This window comes from Lissotriton helveticus, chromosome 5_1, assembly GCF_964261635.1.
Source record: "Lissotriton helveticus chromosome 5_1, aLisHel1.1, whole genome shotgun sequence".
NCBI classification, from domain to species: domain Eukaryota; kingdom Metazoa; phylum Chordata; class Amphibia; order Caudata; family Salamandridae; genus Lissotriton; species Lissotriton helveticus.
The window spans coordinates 663255056-663275668 of NC_136065.1; the positions used below are offsets into that span (position 1 = coordinate 663255056).

General features: G+C 47.5%; 1 protein-coding gene across 2 annotated transcripts in view; it reads left to right on the forward strand.

Moving 5' to 3' along the window:
* SEC31B (SEC31 homolog B, COPII component) overlaps window positions 1-20613 on the forward strand; it is a 1031933-nt gene that overhangs the window by 772200 nt on the left and 239120 nt on the right. For both annotated transcript variants that reach the window (XM_078643061.1, XM_078643062.1), the window contains exon 20: window positions 9430-9631. In XM_078643061.1, coding sequence (XP_078499187.1) covers window positions 9430-9631 — 202 coding nt within the window. The remainder of the gene's footprint in view (window positions 1-9429; window positions 9632-20613) is intronic.

Genomic DNA, 20613 nt, shown 5'->3' on the forward strand with positions numbered 1-20613 from the left:
AGAAGTCATGGTCCAACCCATGAAAGCCTACTTTGCCAGGAAGATTGAGGAGGCCACGAACACCAGTAAAGAAATCTTCTTGGTTGTGAAGGAATTCACATCGCCGGCCTCCATCACACCTAAGCGATCCTTTTTGGAACCCTGGGTTACCCAACTGGCAAGCTTTTTTGCGAATAAGATCAAAAGCATCCAGGCGACTTTGCCATCTGCAGGGTCAGGGGGAGTGTTTAATCCAGGACCCCTCTCTTCTGTGTCTGGCGCAGGCCCGCCCAGTCTGGCGAATTTTCCTCCCATTGAGCCTCAAACCTCACTGGATCTCTTATCTAAAATGAGATCTGGCTCCCCGCTTGATCCCTGTCCCACCAAGTTTCTAGCTAAAATGGCAGATGTCATCAACCCCATTATCAACCCGATTTTAAATCGTTCATTGGAGACAGGGGTAGTGCCACAAGCATGGAAACAGGCGCTGGTCCTTCCTCTTTTAAAAAAGCCGTCTCTGGACCCTAGTATCCACGCCAATTATCTGCCTATTTCGTTGCTCCCGGTCCTGGCTAAAGTGGCCGAAAAGCATGTGCAGTCCGTTCTGTCGGACTTCGCAGAGTCCCACGGGGTTCTACATCACACCCAGTCCGGCTTTCGGGCAAACATGAGTACGGAATCGGCACTTTTCGAGGTGTCAGAGACCATCAAGGAAGTCCAGGACAATGGAGGGAAAGCACTGTTGGTGTTGTTAGATCTTTCGGCGGCGTTTGACACCGTTCCCCATGACCGCCTCCTGGCACGACTCTCGGAGATTGGCGTCCGGGGAACGGTGTTCAGATGGTTTGAGTTGTTTCTTTCCAACCAACAACAGACAGTCTGGGCCCCTCCGTACTCGGCCGCGGTGCCGCCTTTGGAGGTGGGGGTCCCGCAAGGGTCGATTTTAAGCCCCACTCTTTTTAACATCTATATGTCCCCTCTGGCGGCACTGGCAGAGTCATTTGGCACCCAGATTGTCTCATACGCCGATGACACCCAGCTCCTCTTCACCTGCGGCGGGAACTCGGTTTTTGATGGGGAGAGCATTAACTCGCCCCATCTTTTTCCTGCTCCTATTATCACAAATAACTTAATTTGGACACTCTTATTTTGTTGAAACTGGTGCAGGTGGTCTGACACTTCTGAAATGGGTGAGCATGCCATTAGCAGCAGCGCCCAGAGTAAGGAGTCTTCTTCCAGATTTTTGGGTTCATGGATAATCACTGTTGGATCAAGCAGCTCACAACGCCAGGACCATCCCTCAACGTCAACACAGTCCAGTATGTTTGTTTATTTATTTTGGCAGTTTTATATAACTAAACCCGAGGGTACTAGAATGCTTTACCTGAGAACCAGTTACATTACAGAAGGCCACATTAATTGTTAAGGTATGGGGAGATTAAGTGAGTTGCCCAGACTGTGGAGGTGATGCAGAGTCTTGAACTTGGTTCTCCAGTTCCAAAGTTGGCAGCTCTCACAGCAACATTCTAACAGTGCATGGTTAACTGAAACCAAAAGCTTAAGGTTTGAGTAGCTCAGATCACTCAAAATCATAGTGCAGCAGGATTTCAACTGAAGACAAACAGCAATGCACTTTGACAGCTAGCTGCAAAGAGACCACAGGTGATCACTATACAATACTGCAAAGAATTAATTATGTGGATTATAAGTGGTTATGCCAGAGCCACTGTGTGGAGACATTTAATTTCTCTTTTTTGTGGTATTGTTACGAGTTTGACCAAATTTATCAGGCTGGTTAAGCTGGCCTCTCTTTTGTTCCTTCTTGTGATGGAAATGTTATATTGAAATATTTGTCAGATAAAAGCAATGGTAATAGCTCGAGACTATTGAGGTTCTTGTGCTTTACAGCAGGTATGCATATATGCAGATTATATCCTGGTGGAATGAAGGGGAACCAGGAGAGCTTGTAATGAAAGGCAGGGGAGGGCTTCTAAAGTGAGAAATAGATGGAAAAAAGGAAGGCCAGACATACACATAGGTAAATGAAGCAACGACATTGTGTGCCCTGCTCGGCTATGGCTGAGGTTTTGTTCTTCCAGGCCTGCCTAATACTATCATGATATGTTTCCTCTGGAAGATATTTATTTGCCTTAGAGAGTAAGGCAGATATGAAGTTGATTCTGATGAATACTTGTAGCAATAGATTCTTCAGTAAATTTGCAATGCACCAAACTGGATCTGGAATCTTTCCCCACAGTGCTACCATGCAGGGGCAGGTGGCGCCATGTAGATCCGCAGTGATGCCGTTCCACCCCAGAAGTGACGGAGTTGGGCTGCACATAAGTGCAACCTCTGCACATACATCTTTCCACACCTTCAAATGTGGATCCAGAGCCCCGTCCCCCTTTTTCTTGTTGTATTGTTGAGTTTTTTCCCTCTAAAAAATGGAACAGCAGTACACAATTGAAACATTTCCCTCCCTAAAACTTTTAACATTGTTGTTGATGCCGTGACAAACCCACACACCAGGTGTCTCTTTGATGTTTGGGTTCAGGACACATCTCCAAGCTGTGTGCCCTCATGCAGCCCTTCATATGCCAGCTCTGGTCGGGGGTCCTTAATACCAGGAGTACCTTCTACAAGGGACTTACATGTGGCCCAAAGGTGTGCTATATGTGGAGACAAAGGTACAGTTTTGAGAAAGAATACTGGTGCTGGGGCCTGGTTAGTAGGGTCCCAGCACACACTCAGTCAAGTTGGCATCAGGTATCTGGCAAAACGTTATAGGGTAACCATGCAAAAAGGGGCACTTTCCTACATACTGTTCATGTCTGGGGATAGATCAAGGTAGCTTAGTTCTTGTGCTCTCCTTTGTACGGCATGAAGGCTGTCTTGGCTGTGCACTATTCTTCTATCAAGATTGTTTATGGCATTCATGGGATACATTTTGCTGTGGTATGCCGAAGAGGAAATGTTTCTTGTTTGAGGAAGATTACTCATATTAATCCTGAACCGGAAATGCGTTGCTGTGGGCTTTATTTGTTTTCCTGATTAGTTTATCCTTGTTTTGTTTGAAAAGGCTGACTCCTGTGTTTTTTCTTTACTGTTTGTCCTGCCTATTCAGAGCAGGCCTTGGTGCTTAATCTTCTGATGGGTTCATCGTTTGAGCTCACATTCAGTTACCTTTGTGGCTACTTCCATTTAGAACTGCATTTCCACTGATCATCTTGTCTGTTTGACGTGTTAGAAAGCTTCTGGCTTTGTCAGTGCATCTGCTCTTTTTATCACTCCATGAGAAATGGTGCGCCTAACATAAGCTTTCTTTTTTTTCGATAGTGTTATCTTCTACTTCCGTTTACCAAATATTATATTACCTCCACGTCCTGCCTAAGTAGCCGCCTGCCTGCATATTTTCAGAATATGCATTTTATATTGCATGGTCTTAACAGTGTCCTGGCTGGCTGGTCCTCATTTAATAGTCTGGTTCCAAGGAGGGCAAAGTGTACCTGCGGTTGACGGATGTTTTTATTTGTGGAAAGACTATTTCTTCAAGCTCTGTTTCTGGCGGGAGCATCACTTGGGTTTCTTGTGGGCTTTGGTCCACAACTTCGCCAAGTATTAATGCCTTGTCTCTGAAGTCTGCAGAGACGGAGACTTTGAGATGGACACTTTGAGTCTGTGTGGCAAGACTTATTGATTTGAATTATCTTCTCAATCCCACAATCTAGAGAGTGCAATTTTGTATTGATTCAAGAAGGGAGAACTCTGCATGTTTGAAGTGTCCATGAGAAAAATGCCTTACTTAACTTAAGTAATAATATTCAGAAAACCCACTGTACACAATCACGTCCACTGCCTCCCCACAGAAGCTGGAACAAAGTCAAAGAAGACCAGATCACCTCTACCCTCATCAGCACCCCACCACGAACCATGCCAGACGCTAACACCGCGGCATGCAACTTCCACCGTTGGATCACGAACGGCGCTGACACACTCGCCACCCTCAAGAAAGCCACAGGACGACACATCAAAAAAGCATGCTAGTTCACCCCTGCACTCCAAGAATCCAAGTGCTCCTGCCGACGACTCAAAAAGACATGGAGGAACAACAGAACCCCAGAAAAAGGCACCGTCTACAGAGTAGTTGCCGACAAAATCCACTCCATCCTCGACCAGGGCCAAATGGCAGCCCTCATCCTCCTAGACCTCTCAACTGCCTTCAACACGTCTCTCACCGTACACTAGCCAGTAGACTCCACGACGCTGGAATCCGCGAGAAGGCCCTTGACTGGGTATGCTCATATCTCACAGGCAGAACTCAGCGAGTCAGACTCCCGCCCTACCTCCTGGAACCAACAGAGACCAGATGTGGAGTGCCCCAGGGATCCTCCCTCAGCCCCACCATCTTCACCATCTACATGGCCCCCCTCTCAACCATCGTCAGAAACCACAAGCTCAACATTGTCTCCTAAACCGATGACACCAAGCTCATCCTCTCCCTCACCAAAGAACCCAACATCACCAGACACAACTTTCAAGAAGGGATGAAAGCTGTCGCCACCTGGATGAAGCTCAACTTCGAGAAAACAGAAGTCCTCATCCTTGGCTCCACCCCATCCGCCTGGGATGACACCTGGTGGCCCCCCGCCCTCGAAAACCCACCACCCACCCCCCCCGATGGACCAAGCACCAAACCTCTGCATCATATTTGCCTCATCGCTCACGATGAACCACCAGATCAATGCCATATCCTTGGCCTGCTTCAACACCCTTCGTATTCTCCGAAAAACATTCAGATGTATCCCATGTGAATCTAGAAAAACGTTCACACATGCCTTCATTAGCAGAAGGCTGGACTACAGCAATAACCTCTACGCCGGAGTAAGCAAGAAACTACTCCGCAAACTCCAGACCGTCCTGAACACCGCAGCCAGACTGATCCTAGACATCTTCCATCACAACAACATCACCCAACACCTCCGCAATCTCTACTGGCTCCCCATCGAAAGAAGAATAACCTTCAAGCTCCTCCCTCACGCATACAAGGCCCTCCACTACAGCGGACCAACATACCTAAACACCCGCCTCTCCTTCCACGCATCCAAGTGACACCTCCAATCAGTTGCCACATCCCACGCATCTACAAGACCAGAGCGGGAGGAAAGTCCTTCTCCTACCTCGCAGCCAGTGCCTGGAACGACCTCCACCTCCTTTAAGTCCCTACACTACTCAATTCAAGAAGGTCCTCAAGACCTGGATCTTCAGATGACTCCAGCAGTCAACTGCGCGCCCCCCCGTGCCTTGAGACCCTCGCGGGTGAGTAGTTGCACTTTACAAACCCCTGATTGATTGATTGATTGAATAACGGATGTTCCATCTACCTGCAGATTCTGCACCAACTCAACCGCCTCCCCAGTCTGAGGAGTCATGTCAAACGTGTAATAAGATTGCAAGTTAGTTTCTGCAGTAATTTTCTGTCAATTTTATTAGTCTGGTCTCTCATTCGAATGACTTGTGAAAAAGTATGGGAACTGATATTAGAATGCTGGAGTGGCACTGTATATGGCTCTTCGATTTCATAACCGAGGAGAATATTGGGGTTAAGTCAGAGCCATGGCAAATCCTAGTAGCGCAAGAGAGCTGTTCAACTTTTCTGGATTCGGTCTGGTGCCCGAAAGCAATCCTGAGGTGAGGAACCTGCTCGTAGAGAATCCACCAGAAAGATTGTTACAAAAGATAAGTAACTTATTCTTATTGATGCTCTAAGTCACATTTGAGAAATGAAATTACGAATTAATTCTGCTTCCAGAAAGATTGATACAAAAGATAAGTAACTTATTCTTATCGATGCTCTAAGTCACATTTGAGAAATGAAATTACGAATTAATTCTGCTTCCAGAGCGGAAAAATGGTGTTTCAGCACCTGGGAATTATGTGGAGGCCTGGCACCGAGAATAACTTGCCCCAGGCCAAATCATTACCTGAGTGGGAAAGAAAAATATAGCTGCCAATTGTCTCCTTGTCATGTCTCGCATGTTGTGCGTTTTAAATATTTTTTTATTTTTTATTTTTTTACAGCAAGTTTCATTCTAGAGAATAGTTTAATTTTTAATTGTCTAGGTTAAACATATAAATTAGGTTGTTTGACCTACTTTTGCTTTTCTTTTACTCCTTTTCCTTCCTTCAGATAGGGAAGCTTATTGTGCAACGCTCCAGGTCCACCTAGTGTGCACCTTGGATATATGACGTTAAAACGCATATTTTTACAACGCATACCGTTACAACGGGACTTTTACAACGCAAATACTATTACAACGCATGTATTTACAACGCATTTTTTTACAACGCAGGTACCTTTACAACGCATACCATTACAACGTAAGTATTGGTAAGTATATATTTTTTTTTTAATTGTATATTATTTAAAATTAATATAATGTAATGTAATTGTATTTAATTTAATTTAATTTAATTTAATTTAATTTTATTTTTACCCTGTACCCCTTTACCCAAAAACCCAAAACTGACCCTGAACCCTAAAAATACCCCTTTACCCAAAAACCCAAAACTGACCCTGAACCCTAAAAATACCCCTTTACCCAAAAACCCAAAACTGACCCTAAACCCTAAAAATACCCCTTTACCCAAAAACTGAAAACTGACCCTAAACCCTAAAAATACCCCTTTACCCAAAAACTGAAAACTGACCCTGAACCCTAAAAATACCCCTTTATCCAAAAACTGAAAACTGACCCTGAACCCTAAAAATACCCCTTTACCCAAAAACTGAAAACTGACCCTGAACCCTAAAAATACCCCTTTACCCAAAAACTGAAAACTGACCCTGAACCCTAAAAATACCCCTTTACCCAAAAACCCAAAACTGACCCTGAACCCTAAAAATACCCCTTTACCCAAAAACCCAAAACTGACCCTGAACCCTAAAAATACCCCTTTACCCAAAAACCTAAAACTGACCCTGAACCCTAAAAATACCCCTTTACCCAAAAACCCAAAACTGACCCTGAACCCTAAAAATACCCCTTTAAAAAAAACCTAACATATAACATTTTAAATATAATTATATACTTACCAATACTTACGTTGTAATGGTATGCGTTGTAAAAGTACCTGCGTTGTAAAAACATGCGTTGTAAATAAATGCGTTGTAATAGTATTTGCGTTGTAAAAGTTCCGTTGTAATGGTAGTGCGTTGTAAAAAATGCGTTGTAATGGGTGTATACCGTGCACCTTGCCATCTTACGTTTGTAGCAGCTGAATCGCATAGCTGAGGTGTCTTGACCTTGCCGAAAAGTCAACTGGTGCACCTTTTTGCGCTAAGTTATCTTGAATGCAAGATAACGATGCATCGTAACTAGAGTACAAGGTATAATTAGGGGTGGGCAGAATTTGCGTAGTCGCGCTACGCAAAACTCCGCGAAACGGTATAAAATCTCCGCGAGCACGCACAGAGCTCTGCGAACGCGCAGGATTGCTTTTTCCGCCCGTTCACAATGCTTTTTGCCTGTTCGCGAACGCTGTTTGGGGGCTTGGGGGGAAATATCACGCGAACATGCATTTTGAAAGGGCGAACAAGCAAAAAATTCCGCGGATTGTGGAATTTTTGGCAATTCCGCATTCTCTGCGGAACGCGAAATTACCGAAATTCCGCGAGTGGAACAGAATTCACGGCCCAGGCCTAGTATGTACACGGTCTCAGGCGGAGGTAATCTCTGCCCTGCTGACTATTGTTTCTAGTCTCTGAGAGCCCTCCTAGGGTTCGGTCTCCACAATTATCCTCTCTTCCATAAAAGCATACAGAGGAGGAAAAACGAAGGAAGGCAGGTTGACACGTGCAACAACTGGAAATCTGAAATAAGTTTTAGTGAAAAGTAAGGCTCCACTCGGTGTAACTTTGTTTTGAAAGAAAACAGCAAAAAGAAAGGCTGAGGATAGAATGTGCCTCTCACTTTCCCTTCTTCAAAAGGATACAGCCTCCAGAAACACTGTTTTCCAAGTGAGAAATGTAGGTGGAGGACAGTGCCTGACAAGCAGATGTGTTGTCATATCGATTCTACCTCAACGGTCAATTCTGAGAGTGTTTTGTTCATTGCCAAAAGTATGATATAAATAGAGGGGCAATGCAGGTGCATACTGCTCGGATTGTAAAGGTAATTAAGCTTTGTAATATATTTGGATTACAAAGATTCTGTGTACTTCTTTGTGAGAGAAGGTGTAGGCACATGACCTGTTGCCAGGCAAATGACTAGGGAGCTGTTTGCATCCTATTTGAGGCGGCGGAACTAAATGGCTGATAACTTGCTGCTGGTCTCCTAACGTACTTTTGAAAAATAGCTCATCATATAGAAGGTGTAAGTCTAAAGAAAGCCAGGAGTGTGTGCACTCACTGAGTGCCACAGAATGCACAACCAATTTATGCCCAGGTACTCATGTTGTTTTTTCATGTGAGATCCATCATGGCCTGCGAAATTTGGGGCATGCCAGGCCAACTGTGGGATTGGTTCAGTGTCAGGAGGAGAATGCAAGCTCTATCAGGACTCCCTCACACTTTCTCGTATGACTTAGAGTGACCAGATGCGGTTGTGTCTCGCTCGGCCCTTTTTGTGCTTGTGTCTAGACTTTGATTTGGAAGATTTTGACTTAGAAGTGTGTTTTATTCAGGAGCTGCCTCGAGACCAGGACAGGGACCAGGTACGAGTGTTCGAACAGGACCTAAGCTTCGATCGTGCCCTCTTTTTGGGCTCAATGATAGAGTTTCGCCTCCCATTCCCAACTACCTAGGGATGCATGAGGGCAAACATGTCATACAACTATGTCTTCCTCTGAGCTTAAACACCACAGACAGACCTTGTTCTGATCTGTGCCAGGCATCTGCTTTCTGCAGTGTCAGTACAGTTTCAATTCTATTATTTTCAGTGGTGACACCGTTCCCTATAGCACTGGAAAAGGTTTTGCAGTTTCCCCATAAACCTACTAAGGTGGAAACGTATCTCTGGATCTGCATTGAAGGGTGAGGAAAGAAAGTAACATCTTCTCTCAGGCATGACAGTGATATGCGGCTCTGCTGTCATTTTCGGGACAGTACAGAGTCACTGTGAAGCCATATGACACCACCTTCTTGAGCGTGGGAGCATTTCTGAGAAAATCTCTGGATTCAATCTAATGCTAAGGGACATTCTGAAGGTGAGGAATCTTAGTTTGAATATAGTATTCACCAGAAAGAGTGTTGCCAAAGGGAAGTAACTTGTTAATTATGCTGTGTTAAATGGGGGGACGGGGTCTAACCTGTGAAGGTACACATATTATAGGAAAGCGTTATTCTTCATAACTCTCATTTTATAACTTAGCACATTAAATACCACAATTGAAGAAAGTTTTCTACTGAAAATAGTTTGCTTTCTGTAATAGCTTTACTTTTTTGTCTTCTAGGCATTGTACCAGCCGTCATTTAGCTCACAGTCTCTTACTCAGCCATCTACAGCTTCACTTTTCGCACCTCAGCCATTGCCATCTTCGGTCGTCATTACCACAGGAATGCCTTACTTTGGTACCACTGAATCACAGACAATGTATTCAAGACCAGAAGCCTTACCAGTGTACCCACAGATTCATGCACAAATTACAGGCCCAGGTAAGTGTGCCAGAAATATGCTAACGGTCTAAAATGCAAAATAAAAATACTACGTTCAGAACACATGGTGTAAAAGAATAATATCTGAAAGAGACACATTAGTGATAGATTCCTTACCTTAGAATATCCCCAGGTATCAGACTGGATCCGGAAAGTTTTGCTAGCAGTACACCTGCGCGTCAGTAGGTGGCGTTGTGCGGCTCTGCGTCCGTCGCTGGCGTCGTATGCGCCTAGATGACGTCAGGGAGACTACTTATTTGCCACCCATGCGCGCTGACGTTGGTTCTTTATTTTTCCGCGCCAGTAAGCGCAGATCCGGTTAGAGCATATACCTCAGTCATTTTTTTACCGTGTTGGTTTTCTCTGGTGCAAGAAGGGATGCCTGGTTTTAAGTCCTGCGGGACCTGCCGTCGCAATATGTCGGTGTCGGACCCTCACAACGTCTGGACCGGAGTCCTGGTCCTGTCTGGACTGTAGGGCTACGGCCCCGAAGGCCTTGAGGGAGCGGCACCGGCAGTCGCTAGAAGTTTGGCACTCGTCCCCACGCCGCTCGAGGTCCAGGGGTCGTTCCCGTGACCACTCGCGGAGCCGTCATCACCGCTCCTCGGGATCCAAGTCTTCACCCTCGGATTCGGGTAAGAGACAACACAAAAAGAAGTCTAAGAAGCGTGTTCACTCTCTGAAGTCCCCCCGTCGGTCCTCGGATGCGGACGAGGGGGAAAGGGGCTCCGCCCCTGCGGCTCCGCCCCTGCGGCTCCTTTGGAGCCTGGGAGTCCCGCTGCCAAACCGCCTTACCCAGGTCCGTCAGCGACTCCCGCGACTCCGCGACTCCCGCATAAATGCAAGAATTCCTTGCTGCCTTGGACTGCCTGTTTAGGTCTGGGGCTCCCGCCGGTGCGCCTTCGGGCCCTGTGGTCCCGTGTCGGGATCCTGCTGGTCCGTCGACTCCCTCGGCGGATCCAGCCCCGGCGCCACCAGCGGCTCCGGCCCCAGCGCCGCAAGATCCTGTGCCGCAGGCTCCGGCGGCAAGAGGTCCCATGCAACCGGCTCTGGCCCCGGCGCCACCCTCGGCTCCGCCGGCGGTGCTGCAGTGGATACCGCTGGTTCCGCCTCTGCCCCCGGTTCCATGATGGTTTTGTCCCCACCTGGCATCCGAATTGGGACACGGCGCAAACCGGCGTTGTTTCTTCCCTCCCCGATCCCTGCCCCACCCCCCGCCACCACCTGTGCCGACTGCACCGGCGGCAGAGGACAATTGGGAGGGTCAGAGGACCCTCTTGCTTGTCAGTGTGATTCTGAGCATGACTGGGTGGACGATTTGGAGGAGGCCGGCGGCCTTGACGTCTCCTCTGATCCGGGGTTTGCCTCTTCCCCGCCCACTAGGGAGGAAGGCGCCTTGTTTACGTAGGTGCTCCGTCGGGCAGCAGAGGTCCTTAACCTCGATCTCCCTTCGGTGTCCCTTAAGACTAATCTCCTCACTGAGCTCCAGTCGGCGTTCACCTCATCGGAGCCACTGCTGCCCTTTAACAATGCCCTCACTGAAGTCTTGTTGGGCACTTGGTTGCGGCCCGCCACAGGGGATCCTGTGGATAAAAATGTCACCAGGCGTCATCGCCCAGAGCCGGGTGACCCTGCTTTTCTGACTACTCATCCCACACCGGAGAGTTTAGTCATGCAAGCCTCGACGTCCCAGAGTGCCTATCCCACGGCTCCGCCGGATAAGAACTCTAAGAAGTTGGAACAGTTTGGTAAGCGGTTGTTCTCGTCAGCCAGCTTAGGGCTGCGGTCGGTAAACACTGCGTGCCTTTTGGGCCACTATTCCCACGCGGTGTGGGATAACGTTGCTGAGGTATTGCCTCAGTGCCCGAAGGAGGTCCACACTGTGCTGTCCTAGGCTGTGGCTGAGGGTAAGGACGTGGCTAGGTTCGTTGTGGCTTGGACACCGCGGACTCCTTCGGTAGGGCAATCTCCACGACCGTGGCACTTCGTCGCCACGCCTGGTTGAGGTTCACCGGGTTCTCCCTGGACGTCCAGAGCTCGCTCATGAACATGCCTTTTGACGGCACTCGCCTATATGGTGATGAGGCCGACACTGCATTGGAGCGGTTTATGGACTCTCGAGCTACGGCCAAGTCCTTGGGCCTTTCCACCACGTACCCGGCCACGTCTCCCTTTCATTTCTTTCGTGGCCATAGCAGAGGCGCCCCAGCTCATTCGTTCAGCCAAAAGCCTGCGCAGCGCGCCCGTGGGCGTGGAGGCCGCCGGGGTGTCTCCGGGGGCCGGCATGAGGGTCAGTCCACCTCCACCCCAGCGACGTCAACCTTGAAACCTTCCTAGTCTGAGCTTCAGGTCGCACACCACGCCGGTGGGTGGCAGGATTCGTCATCACCTTCTCCATTGGCGCTCTGTTACTTCCGACAAGTGCGTGCTGCAACTCGTCGGGGGGGGGGGGTACTCCCTTCCCTTCGAGACACCCCCCCCGGCCATGCCACCTCGAATCCACCGCATGTTGAGGGATCACTTTGCGCTTCTCCAGTAGAAAGTTATGGCCCTCTTGGCCAAGGGGGCCATCAAGCATGTTCCTGGGCCGGAAGTAGGATGTGGTTGTTATTCCCACTACTTTCTGGTCCCCAAGAAGGCCAAAGAGGGCTTGCGCCCCATCTTGGACCTTATGGACATCAATAGCTTCCTCCGGAAGGAGAAGTTCAAGATGTTGACTCTATCTCAGGTCTTGACTGCCCTCGACCCTGGAGACTGGATGGTAGCGTTGGACTTGCAGTACGCATATTTTCACATCCCCGTCTGCCGGCCCACCGGCGTTACCTGTGGTTCACGGTAGGCCAGGAGCATTTTCAGTTTGCTGTGCTCCCCTTCGGCCTTACCAGCGCCCCTCGGGTGTTCACGAAAGTGATGGCGGTGGTCACAGCTCACCTCCGCAGGTCAGTGGTGTCAGTCTTCCCCTACCTCGACAACTGGTTGTTGAAGGCGGACTCGCCCCACGCAGTCGTCACCCACCTTCAGGCTGCGGCCGACCTCCTGCACTTGCTGCGGTTCTCCATCAATGTGCTGAAGTCGCACCTGAGTCCCTCTCAGAAGCTCCCCTTCATCGGAGCTGTTCTGGATTCGACACAGTTTTGGGTTTATCCCCCCGAGCAGCGAGTCCGGGATATTCAGGCTATGATCCGATCTTATAGCCTCTATCCCGATTTTCAGTCAGGATTACCCTCCGGCTCCTGGGCCTGATGACCTCCTGAATCCTGCTGGTACAACATGCCAGATGGCATAGGAGAGCTCTGCAGTGGGACCTTAAGTTCCAGTGGGCACAGCATCAGGGCAAACTGTCCGATCACGTCCAGGGCTCTGAGGGCACTGCATGACACTTGCAGTGGTGGCTCACGAATTGTGATTGGTTCAATGGCAGATCCCTCTCCCTTCCCCAACCGGAGCACACAGTGGTGACGGATGCGTCCCTCCTGGGATGGGGAGGCGACTAGGGAGAGGCGGAGATCAGAGGCCTCTGGTCTCTTGCGGAGTTCCGGCTCCATATCAACCTTTTGGAGCTTCGGGTGATCCGACTTGCTGTGAAAGCATTCCTTCCCTCTGTCCGGGGAAGTGTAGTGCAGGTGTTCACAGACAACACCACCGCCATGTGGTACTGCAACAAACAGGGCGGAGTGGGGTCGTGGACACTATGTCAGGAGGCTCTGCGCCTCTGCACATGGCTGGAACATCAAGGCATTACCTTGGTGGTTCAACACCTGCCAGGTTCTCTGAATGCCAGGACGGACGAACTTAGCCGCCGGTGCATGATGGATCACAAATGACGTCTGAACTCGGATGTGGCGCAAGGTATCTTTCTGCAGTGGGGAGAGCCCTGGTTAGATCTATTTGGCATCGAAGAGAACACGCAATGTCATCAGTTCTGCGTGTTGGAATTTCCAAGGCGGCACTCGCTATGCGACGCTTTTCGTCGTGAGTGGAATTGCAGTCTGTTGTATGCCTATACCACTTCTTCCCAGAGTGCTGAAGAAGATTCGGCGCGACCAGGGACCAAGTCATTCTTGTGGCTCCGGATTGGGCATGAGGATACTGATATCCCAAGCTACTCAGCATGGCGATCGATCCCCGATCCGACTGCCTCTTCAGGAGGATCTTCTGACGCAGCAGCAGAGGATGGTCCTCCACCCGAACCTGTCAAGCCTCCACCTCCATGCGTGGAGATTGAGCGGCGACAGTTGACAGGTTTCGATCTTCATCCCGAAGTCTGTGACGTCATTTTGGCAGCCAGGCGTCCCTCCACAAAAATGGTATACTCCTGCAGGTAGAACAACTATGTGGCAGGGTGCACAGCGAAGGTGGTGGATCCCCTTTCTGCCCCTCTTTATGAGGTTCTTTTGTTCCTTCTTTCTTTGACCCAGTGGGGCTCTGCTCTGGGCACTATCAAAGGTTATCTTTCGGCCATTTCCGCCTTTCTACGGCTTCCTGATCAGCCATCTATATTTAAGTCCCCGGTTGTTAACAGTTTTCTGAAAAGCATTACGCACATGTTCCCTCCCGTGCCGTTCATCATGCCTCAATGGGACTTAAACCTTGTCTTGACGTTTCTGATGTGTGCTCCCTTCGAGCCCCTTCATAACTGTCCTTTGCGTCTTCTCACCTTAAAGACTGCTTTCCTGGTTGCTATCACCTCTGCCAAAAGAGTGAGTGAGCTCCAGGCTCTTTCTTCTAAACCTCCCTTCCTTTCTGATCATCCGGACAAGGTGGTTCTGAGAACCCGTCCTTCTTTCCTGCCAAAGGTTGTCATGCCCTTCCACATCGGGCAGACCATCACTTTGCCCACCTTCTTTCCGCCTCCGCATCCTTCTAAAGAGGAAGAGAGGCTCCATCGTCTGGACCTAAAACGTGCGCTCTCTTTCTACCTGAGCCGTACACAACAGTTTCGGGTGGATGACCAGCTCTTTGTTGGCTACGTGTGCGCCAAAAAAAGTTGGGCCATGCACAAACGGACTATCTCTCGGTGGGTCGTTCTCTGCATCAAGGCATGTTACTCGTTTGCTAAGATGGAGCCTCCTGTGGGGCTGCGTGCCCATTCCACCAGGGCAACAGCAGCCACAACTGCCTTGGGACACGGGGTTCCTTTGCAGGACATTTGTCAGGCAGCTACGTGGGCCTCGCTGCACACGTTTACCAAGCATTACTGCCTTGACAGTCAAGTCCAGTGTGACGGCTTCTTTGGCCGTTCTGTTCTCCTTGAATTTCTGGTGTCATCTTATTGGCAGACCCACCACTGGGGTTGGTATTGCTGGGGTATCTATTCTAAGGTAAGGAATCTACCACTAACGTGTCTCTTTCAGATGCACAAGTTACTACTTGTGTAACGATATACCTGTAAGAGACATTAGTTAGTGATAGATTTCTTACCGCCCCACCCATCCTCCCCGTTCTACGAACTGATTACTAGGGTTAAGGACATCCCTTTCAGGGTCCTAGTTTCATGGCACCAGTAGTCGGTTTCTTGCATGGTTCTGCGTTCCTGGCGCGGAAAGTCGTACACAGAACTGACGTCAGCGCATATGGGTGGGGCCTTAGTAGTCTCCGTGACATCATCTCGGCGCATACGACGCCAGTGAAGGACGCGGAGCTGCACAACACCACCTACTGCCGCACAGGGGACTGCTCGCAAAACTTTCCGGATCCAGTCTGACGCCTGGGGATATTCTAAGATAAAGAATCTATCACTAACTAATGTCTGTAACAGATATATCGTTACTCAAGTAGTAACTTGTGCTTCGTTTCTAAAGAAGGAAATGTGCACAAGTTCAAGGCACGATCGTGGATAATTATTTCTGGCTGCAGTATCAGAAATAAATGCCTCAAATGTTTTGTTATAGTCATATATAGATTTGTTCCCAGAATTACAAGTTAAGTACAAGTACAGAGAGCATTGGCAGGAAAGTATTTCTTCTCAGCATTTCCTTATTTTACACGTCCCTACAATGTCGACAGCACCAAGAGTATCAGATCACGTCTACAGACATTATGAACCACTTAATTGGTACACTCAATAAATTGGTTCTGGTGGATACTGGATACTTAAAAATACAGACTCTTTACCGTGTGAATCTTCCCAGCCATCAGACTAGAACATTCTTGCAATAATTCTGGTACACCTGCAGGTGTCTTTTTCCCCCTGTCACAACTCTATCCTGCCTCTGTACATGACAGCAAGAAGCCACATATAAGAGCCACGTCTGTGCCCTGATGTAAGTTTCTCATTTTCTTCACCTTTCGACATGGTTCCAGGGCTGTGTGCCTACTGGGGTTTTTTTTAACTAAAGTTTTTTTCTTTCCAAAACATTTGCAGCGTTTTTGGCTGTTTTCAAAATATGTCTCAAAAAAGATGTTGGTCATGCACCCATACCACATCTCTCAGTGGTGTTTTGGTACAAAGTAAGACTCCGAAGTCCTGAGCCAAATGCTCCCTGATGCACTTGGTTCTATGTTGCTGGACACAAGAAAGAAGTTTGGTCCAGATCGCCATTGTCAAGTAAGTCGAAGGACAGACTAATGAAAAAGCGCCAGAAGCACAAGTGAAGCTCTCTTACGTCCAGACACTTTCACTTCAAGAGGAGTTGATGCATTTGTCATTAAGGAACTTGTTTCTAGATTTAGCTTTTTTGCTTCAAGTGCAGATCCTGGACCCATTGTGCACTGAGTACCTCATGCGATGGTCCACTCCGCAACAAATTGGGGCCTTTTAATAGTTTATGCTGCAGATCTTCTACTTTGCTCTGTACGCCAATCACCTCATGAACCACCAGGACCCCTAGTCGAAGTTTCGCTGGTGGGGCCTACTCCCAGTGCGAAATAACAACATACGATTTCCGCCCGCTCTGACCCCAGTGCTAGGCTCATACCTTGACTTATCTGCCACAGGCCTCACCAGTGGCTGTTCTATTGTCCGTGTTGGCGGCTCCCGTGAATTCGTACCTTATTTCAGCACCAACCTGTGCTTTGGATCTGTGTTTGGCATGAGTTCTCTCTTTGTTACTCCGCAGCAGCACAAAAGAACAACCGGATTCTTGACGACTGAACCCCTGCAACAGTATTTCACTAGGCTGGAAGCTATTTTTGGGTCAGATTCATGTGCGATACAAGGACTTTAAACAGTGTAGTAGGATGAGGAAGATGATAAGGAACGAGATTATTTGCTTACTTAATTTAGAAAATGCCTATGCCTCGATATTTTACCAGACTCTGCTTTACATTCTCCCCTGAGACCTCTAACTTAGGAAAGTTTCTACTTTGCTCTTGTGGTTTGGAGAGTAGCAGAGATGTTGAAGCAGACACTCCTGACTGTGATGATCAAATTAAAAATATAATTCAGAGATACTTCAGTTTGGAACTTTCACATCTAAGCCTGTGTTACCGTTAATTGAGGCATAAGTTAATTCAATTTTGGCAGCCTGGTCCAAACCATTTTCAGCACCGGCAGTGGGTTACTCCACTGCTAGGTGCCAAGGGCCAGTGATTGGGTACCCAACATTTTTGGTGCACCTCTCTACTACTGAGAGCCTTGTATGGCAAACTTGTACTTTTATGGTCAGTTCGAACTCTCTTCCAACCAATCCATCAGACAGAGTCTAGTCATATTGATATGATGGGTAGGAACTTTTCTTCCTCAGGGGGTCTAGCACAATGCTGTCTGAACACTTTTTTCCCCTTGGCCCGTGATTGCCACATGGCTTGTGAAGATTTAGCCATGCTGCTGGAAGACCTATGTAACTTCATTGCTCAAACTATTCGGGTGAACAGGATGTAGTTAGGCAGTTTTCTTTCTGACTTGACTAGCTTGCCTGTACAAAGGGAACCTACATTATCATCAGACGAGCTGTGTGGATGTGCTCCACTGGATGTTTCATAGACTTTCAAGCTTCCTTGTTGGGCATTGGATTTGATGGAGCTAGGCTTTTCAGCTGTATAGCCGATTTGCCCTTAGAACATTTTAAGAACGGCAGAGCAAAGACACACTCGCTGGCATTGTCTTGTCCAGCCTGCCAATCTCACCAGCAGTATAGGACGGTCAGTGACAAATCTTTGGACCTTGCTTTTTATTAGTTTTTCGCTTTGCAGCTGATTCTGATGATCCGCAGCAGAGGTGTCAAGAGGCGAGATTATCAGCAGCATATCAAAACCTCTTTAAATTGCCTTTGAACAGACAAATGCATTCAGTTGGGTGCCAGATTAAACATTACCTACCACACAGGTGCATTGGTCACTCCTTATCAGTGGCTCCTATAGATTGTCCAAGTTGGCTATGCCCTTCCCTTTCTGGACACCATCCTCACTTTTTCGCAGTTTAAACAATGACTTCAACAGACTATGCCTGTATTTTCTTCAAGGAGGCACTGATGTTGCTTGCCAGTGGCTCAGTCTAGTCATTGGGCCAAAGCAGAACGGGAGATGTGATGCTACTCACTGTACTTCCAGGTTCCCAAGAACCATGGAGACCTGAGGCAGATTTTAAACCTTTGGTTGCTTAACACATGTCTCAAAATGGAAACGTCTAGAATCATGACACATGCATCAGTTCTTCTTGTTTTGAATTGCAAGGATTTGATAACGTCCTTGAACTTGAAAGGAGTCTACTTTCATGTGCCTGCCTTGCAGTCGCACAGGCAGTGTCAACATGTTATAGTGGGAGAGTCCTGCTGTTTGGCCTCATATCATGTGGGATCTACTTGCTTTCGCTGACTGTGGAATCCTGTTATCCTGTTAAATATGTCATCACCAGAGTTGTACTATGTGGGTCAGATTTTATACTGAGTTTAAACTGCCATTGTGTCTGTGGAGGCTGTGGGTGAGCTGCACTATAAAAAGCCTTCTAAAACCCAACTAATTAGAAGTGTCTTCATTCTAGAATTTGTTACTGGTGACAAGTGGAGTATAACATAAATCAGTAATTGAGCATTGGAGTGCTCACTGTAATCTACACCTCAATTGTGTGCAGGAGGACATTCACCTTAGCTGATCTCCAGTTCTACTAACAGTTGAGCCCCACCAGAAGATGTGCACAGCTTTGCTCTTCTCAAAGTTGTCAATGGGTACTTCTAACTGATTCTAGTATAAAAACAAAAGCTTATTTAGTGAATACCATAGTGACCATGCCCTCCATAGGATGGAAAGAGAATGTTTCGCCATTCTTGGGCATGGTAAAAATATATTTAAAATTTGGCCACAAAGACAAATAAAATGTGAATTTTGCTGAAAAATACTGTTTACTTCATCTGAACTGTTGAATGTGAGAAAGAAATTTGGAAAGTTAAATTGGACCTTAATCATATTCCAGTGTTACCAAGCTTTGCTCCCAAAAATAAATGTTGCTTAGTAACAGATGCAAGTTCCACAGTTCAGGGTTAAGAACAATGGCTTTTACTCCAAAGAGTTTAAAAGGATCAGAAAAAAACGTGTTAGTAATAGAGCGGGTGAGTATTTATTGCACAATCAAGAAATGTAAGATCTTTCTGTGTGGACCTTATCATGAGATTTGGATAGATCATAAACCTTTTGTTGACGTTTTCAGGAAAGAAGGCTTGGATTCAACTTCTGCACACATTACCAAATAGATAGTAGCTTAACAAAATTACTGTTATGTTGTTTTACATAGTCCGGGTGTGCACAATAAAGCAGCTGAATGTCTAGATTGGCGAGTGATGGAGGTCATCTTGTTCTATTGGCTGATACGTTGGGTAGTGAAATGTTTTTATAAGTGTGCTCAGTTTTGTTTGACACTGTGTCAATGGAGGCTTGCAAGCAAAGTGCCCATGATGAACTGATTTTAAACAAGTTTAAAGGTAAGATTACATAAGGGTGGTGACATCTGGAGAAGTTATTGTCTGGCTTATTAGGATATTTGAGTGATAAAAAATGATCTGGCACTGAACATTAGGATGGCTGTAATGTTATGTTTCGTATAGGTACCCTGTTCTGTAGTAGGGGATCTCTGTGTATAGTCATAATCTAGTGAATAGTCCCGCCCATGTGCGTGGACCCCGGAGCAATCAAAAATAATCTCTTAAGGTGTCGAAAAATGCAGAACTGCACAGACACTTAAGAGAGAATTTAAAGACAGATAATGCAGCCTATATCCACAGGCTACACTGTCCAGTACTTCAACTAGAAATTCCACCAAAAATCCACAAACAGCAAAGCCTGTCCAGATTTCCCTTGCTTTAACAGCAAAACCCCTCTGGAATGATAGAGAGGAAGACCCGTACAGACAAGCCCCATAGGCTGCCATTATGTGGCTCAAAACAGGATACTGTGCCTTTAAGAGAACCTTTCAGAACTTTACAGTATCCCAGAATGCACTGCAGGTCCCTTTTACTTTCAGTTCTTTTTTCCGGCTCCTGCAAGCAGGACCATGGAGCATTGAGCTCTCCCTTTTAAAGGGTTTATTGGTGATTTTTTCACTTTTTTCAAGTTATTTGAGTACTTTCTGAAGTACTTTGGTGGTTTTTCTTCCTGTTTGTCTTTTGGTGCACTCTTTTGTTGTCAATATGCCTGCATTATTCGACAAATGTCCGGAGTGCTCCAGTAAGAAGGCCAAATCTGACCCACACGAGGTGTGTATCATCTGCCTTCCCTCTTCTCATGTCCCAGAGGAGTGACATTTGTCAGGGCTTTTCTGGCAGGACCCTGAGGGATAGAATGAAGATCAGACTTCAGGGCCTGGAGGACAGAAGGCTGAAGGCACAAGGTGGGTCTGGAGGGGCTTCCTCTGCCCATGCTGAGGCCTCTGGAGGGCTCCCCAGGGGCAGGAAGACCAGCAAGCGTCACCATTCTCCGTCTGTGTCAATTGCACCGACTACGGCATCAAGAGGGATGACTACAGTCTGTTCCTCGTCTCCCCGGGGCTCCGGGTCGAAGCGGCGTCGACGTTCGACGTCGAAGGAACTGAACAGACCGCCGTCGAGGTCTCC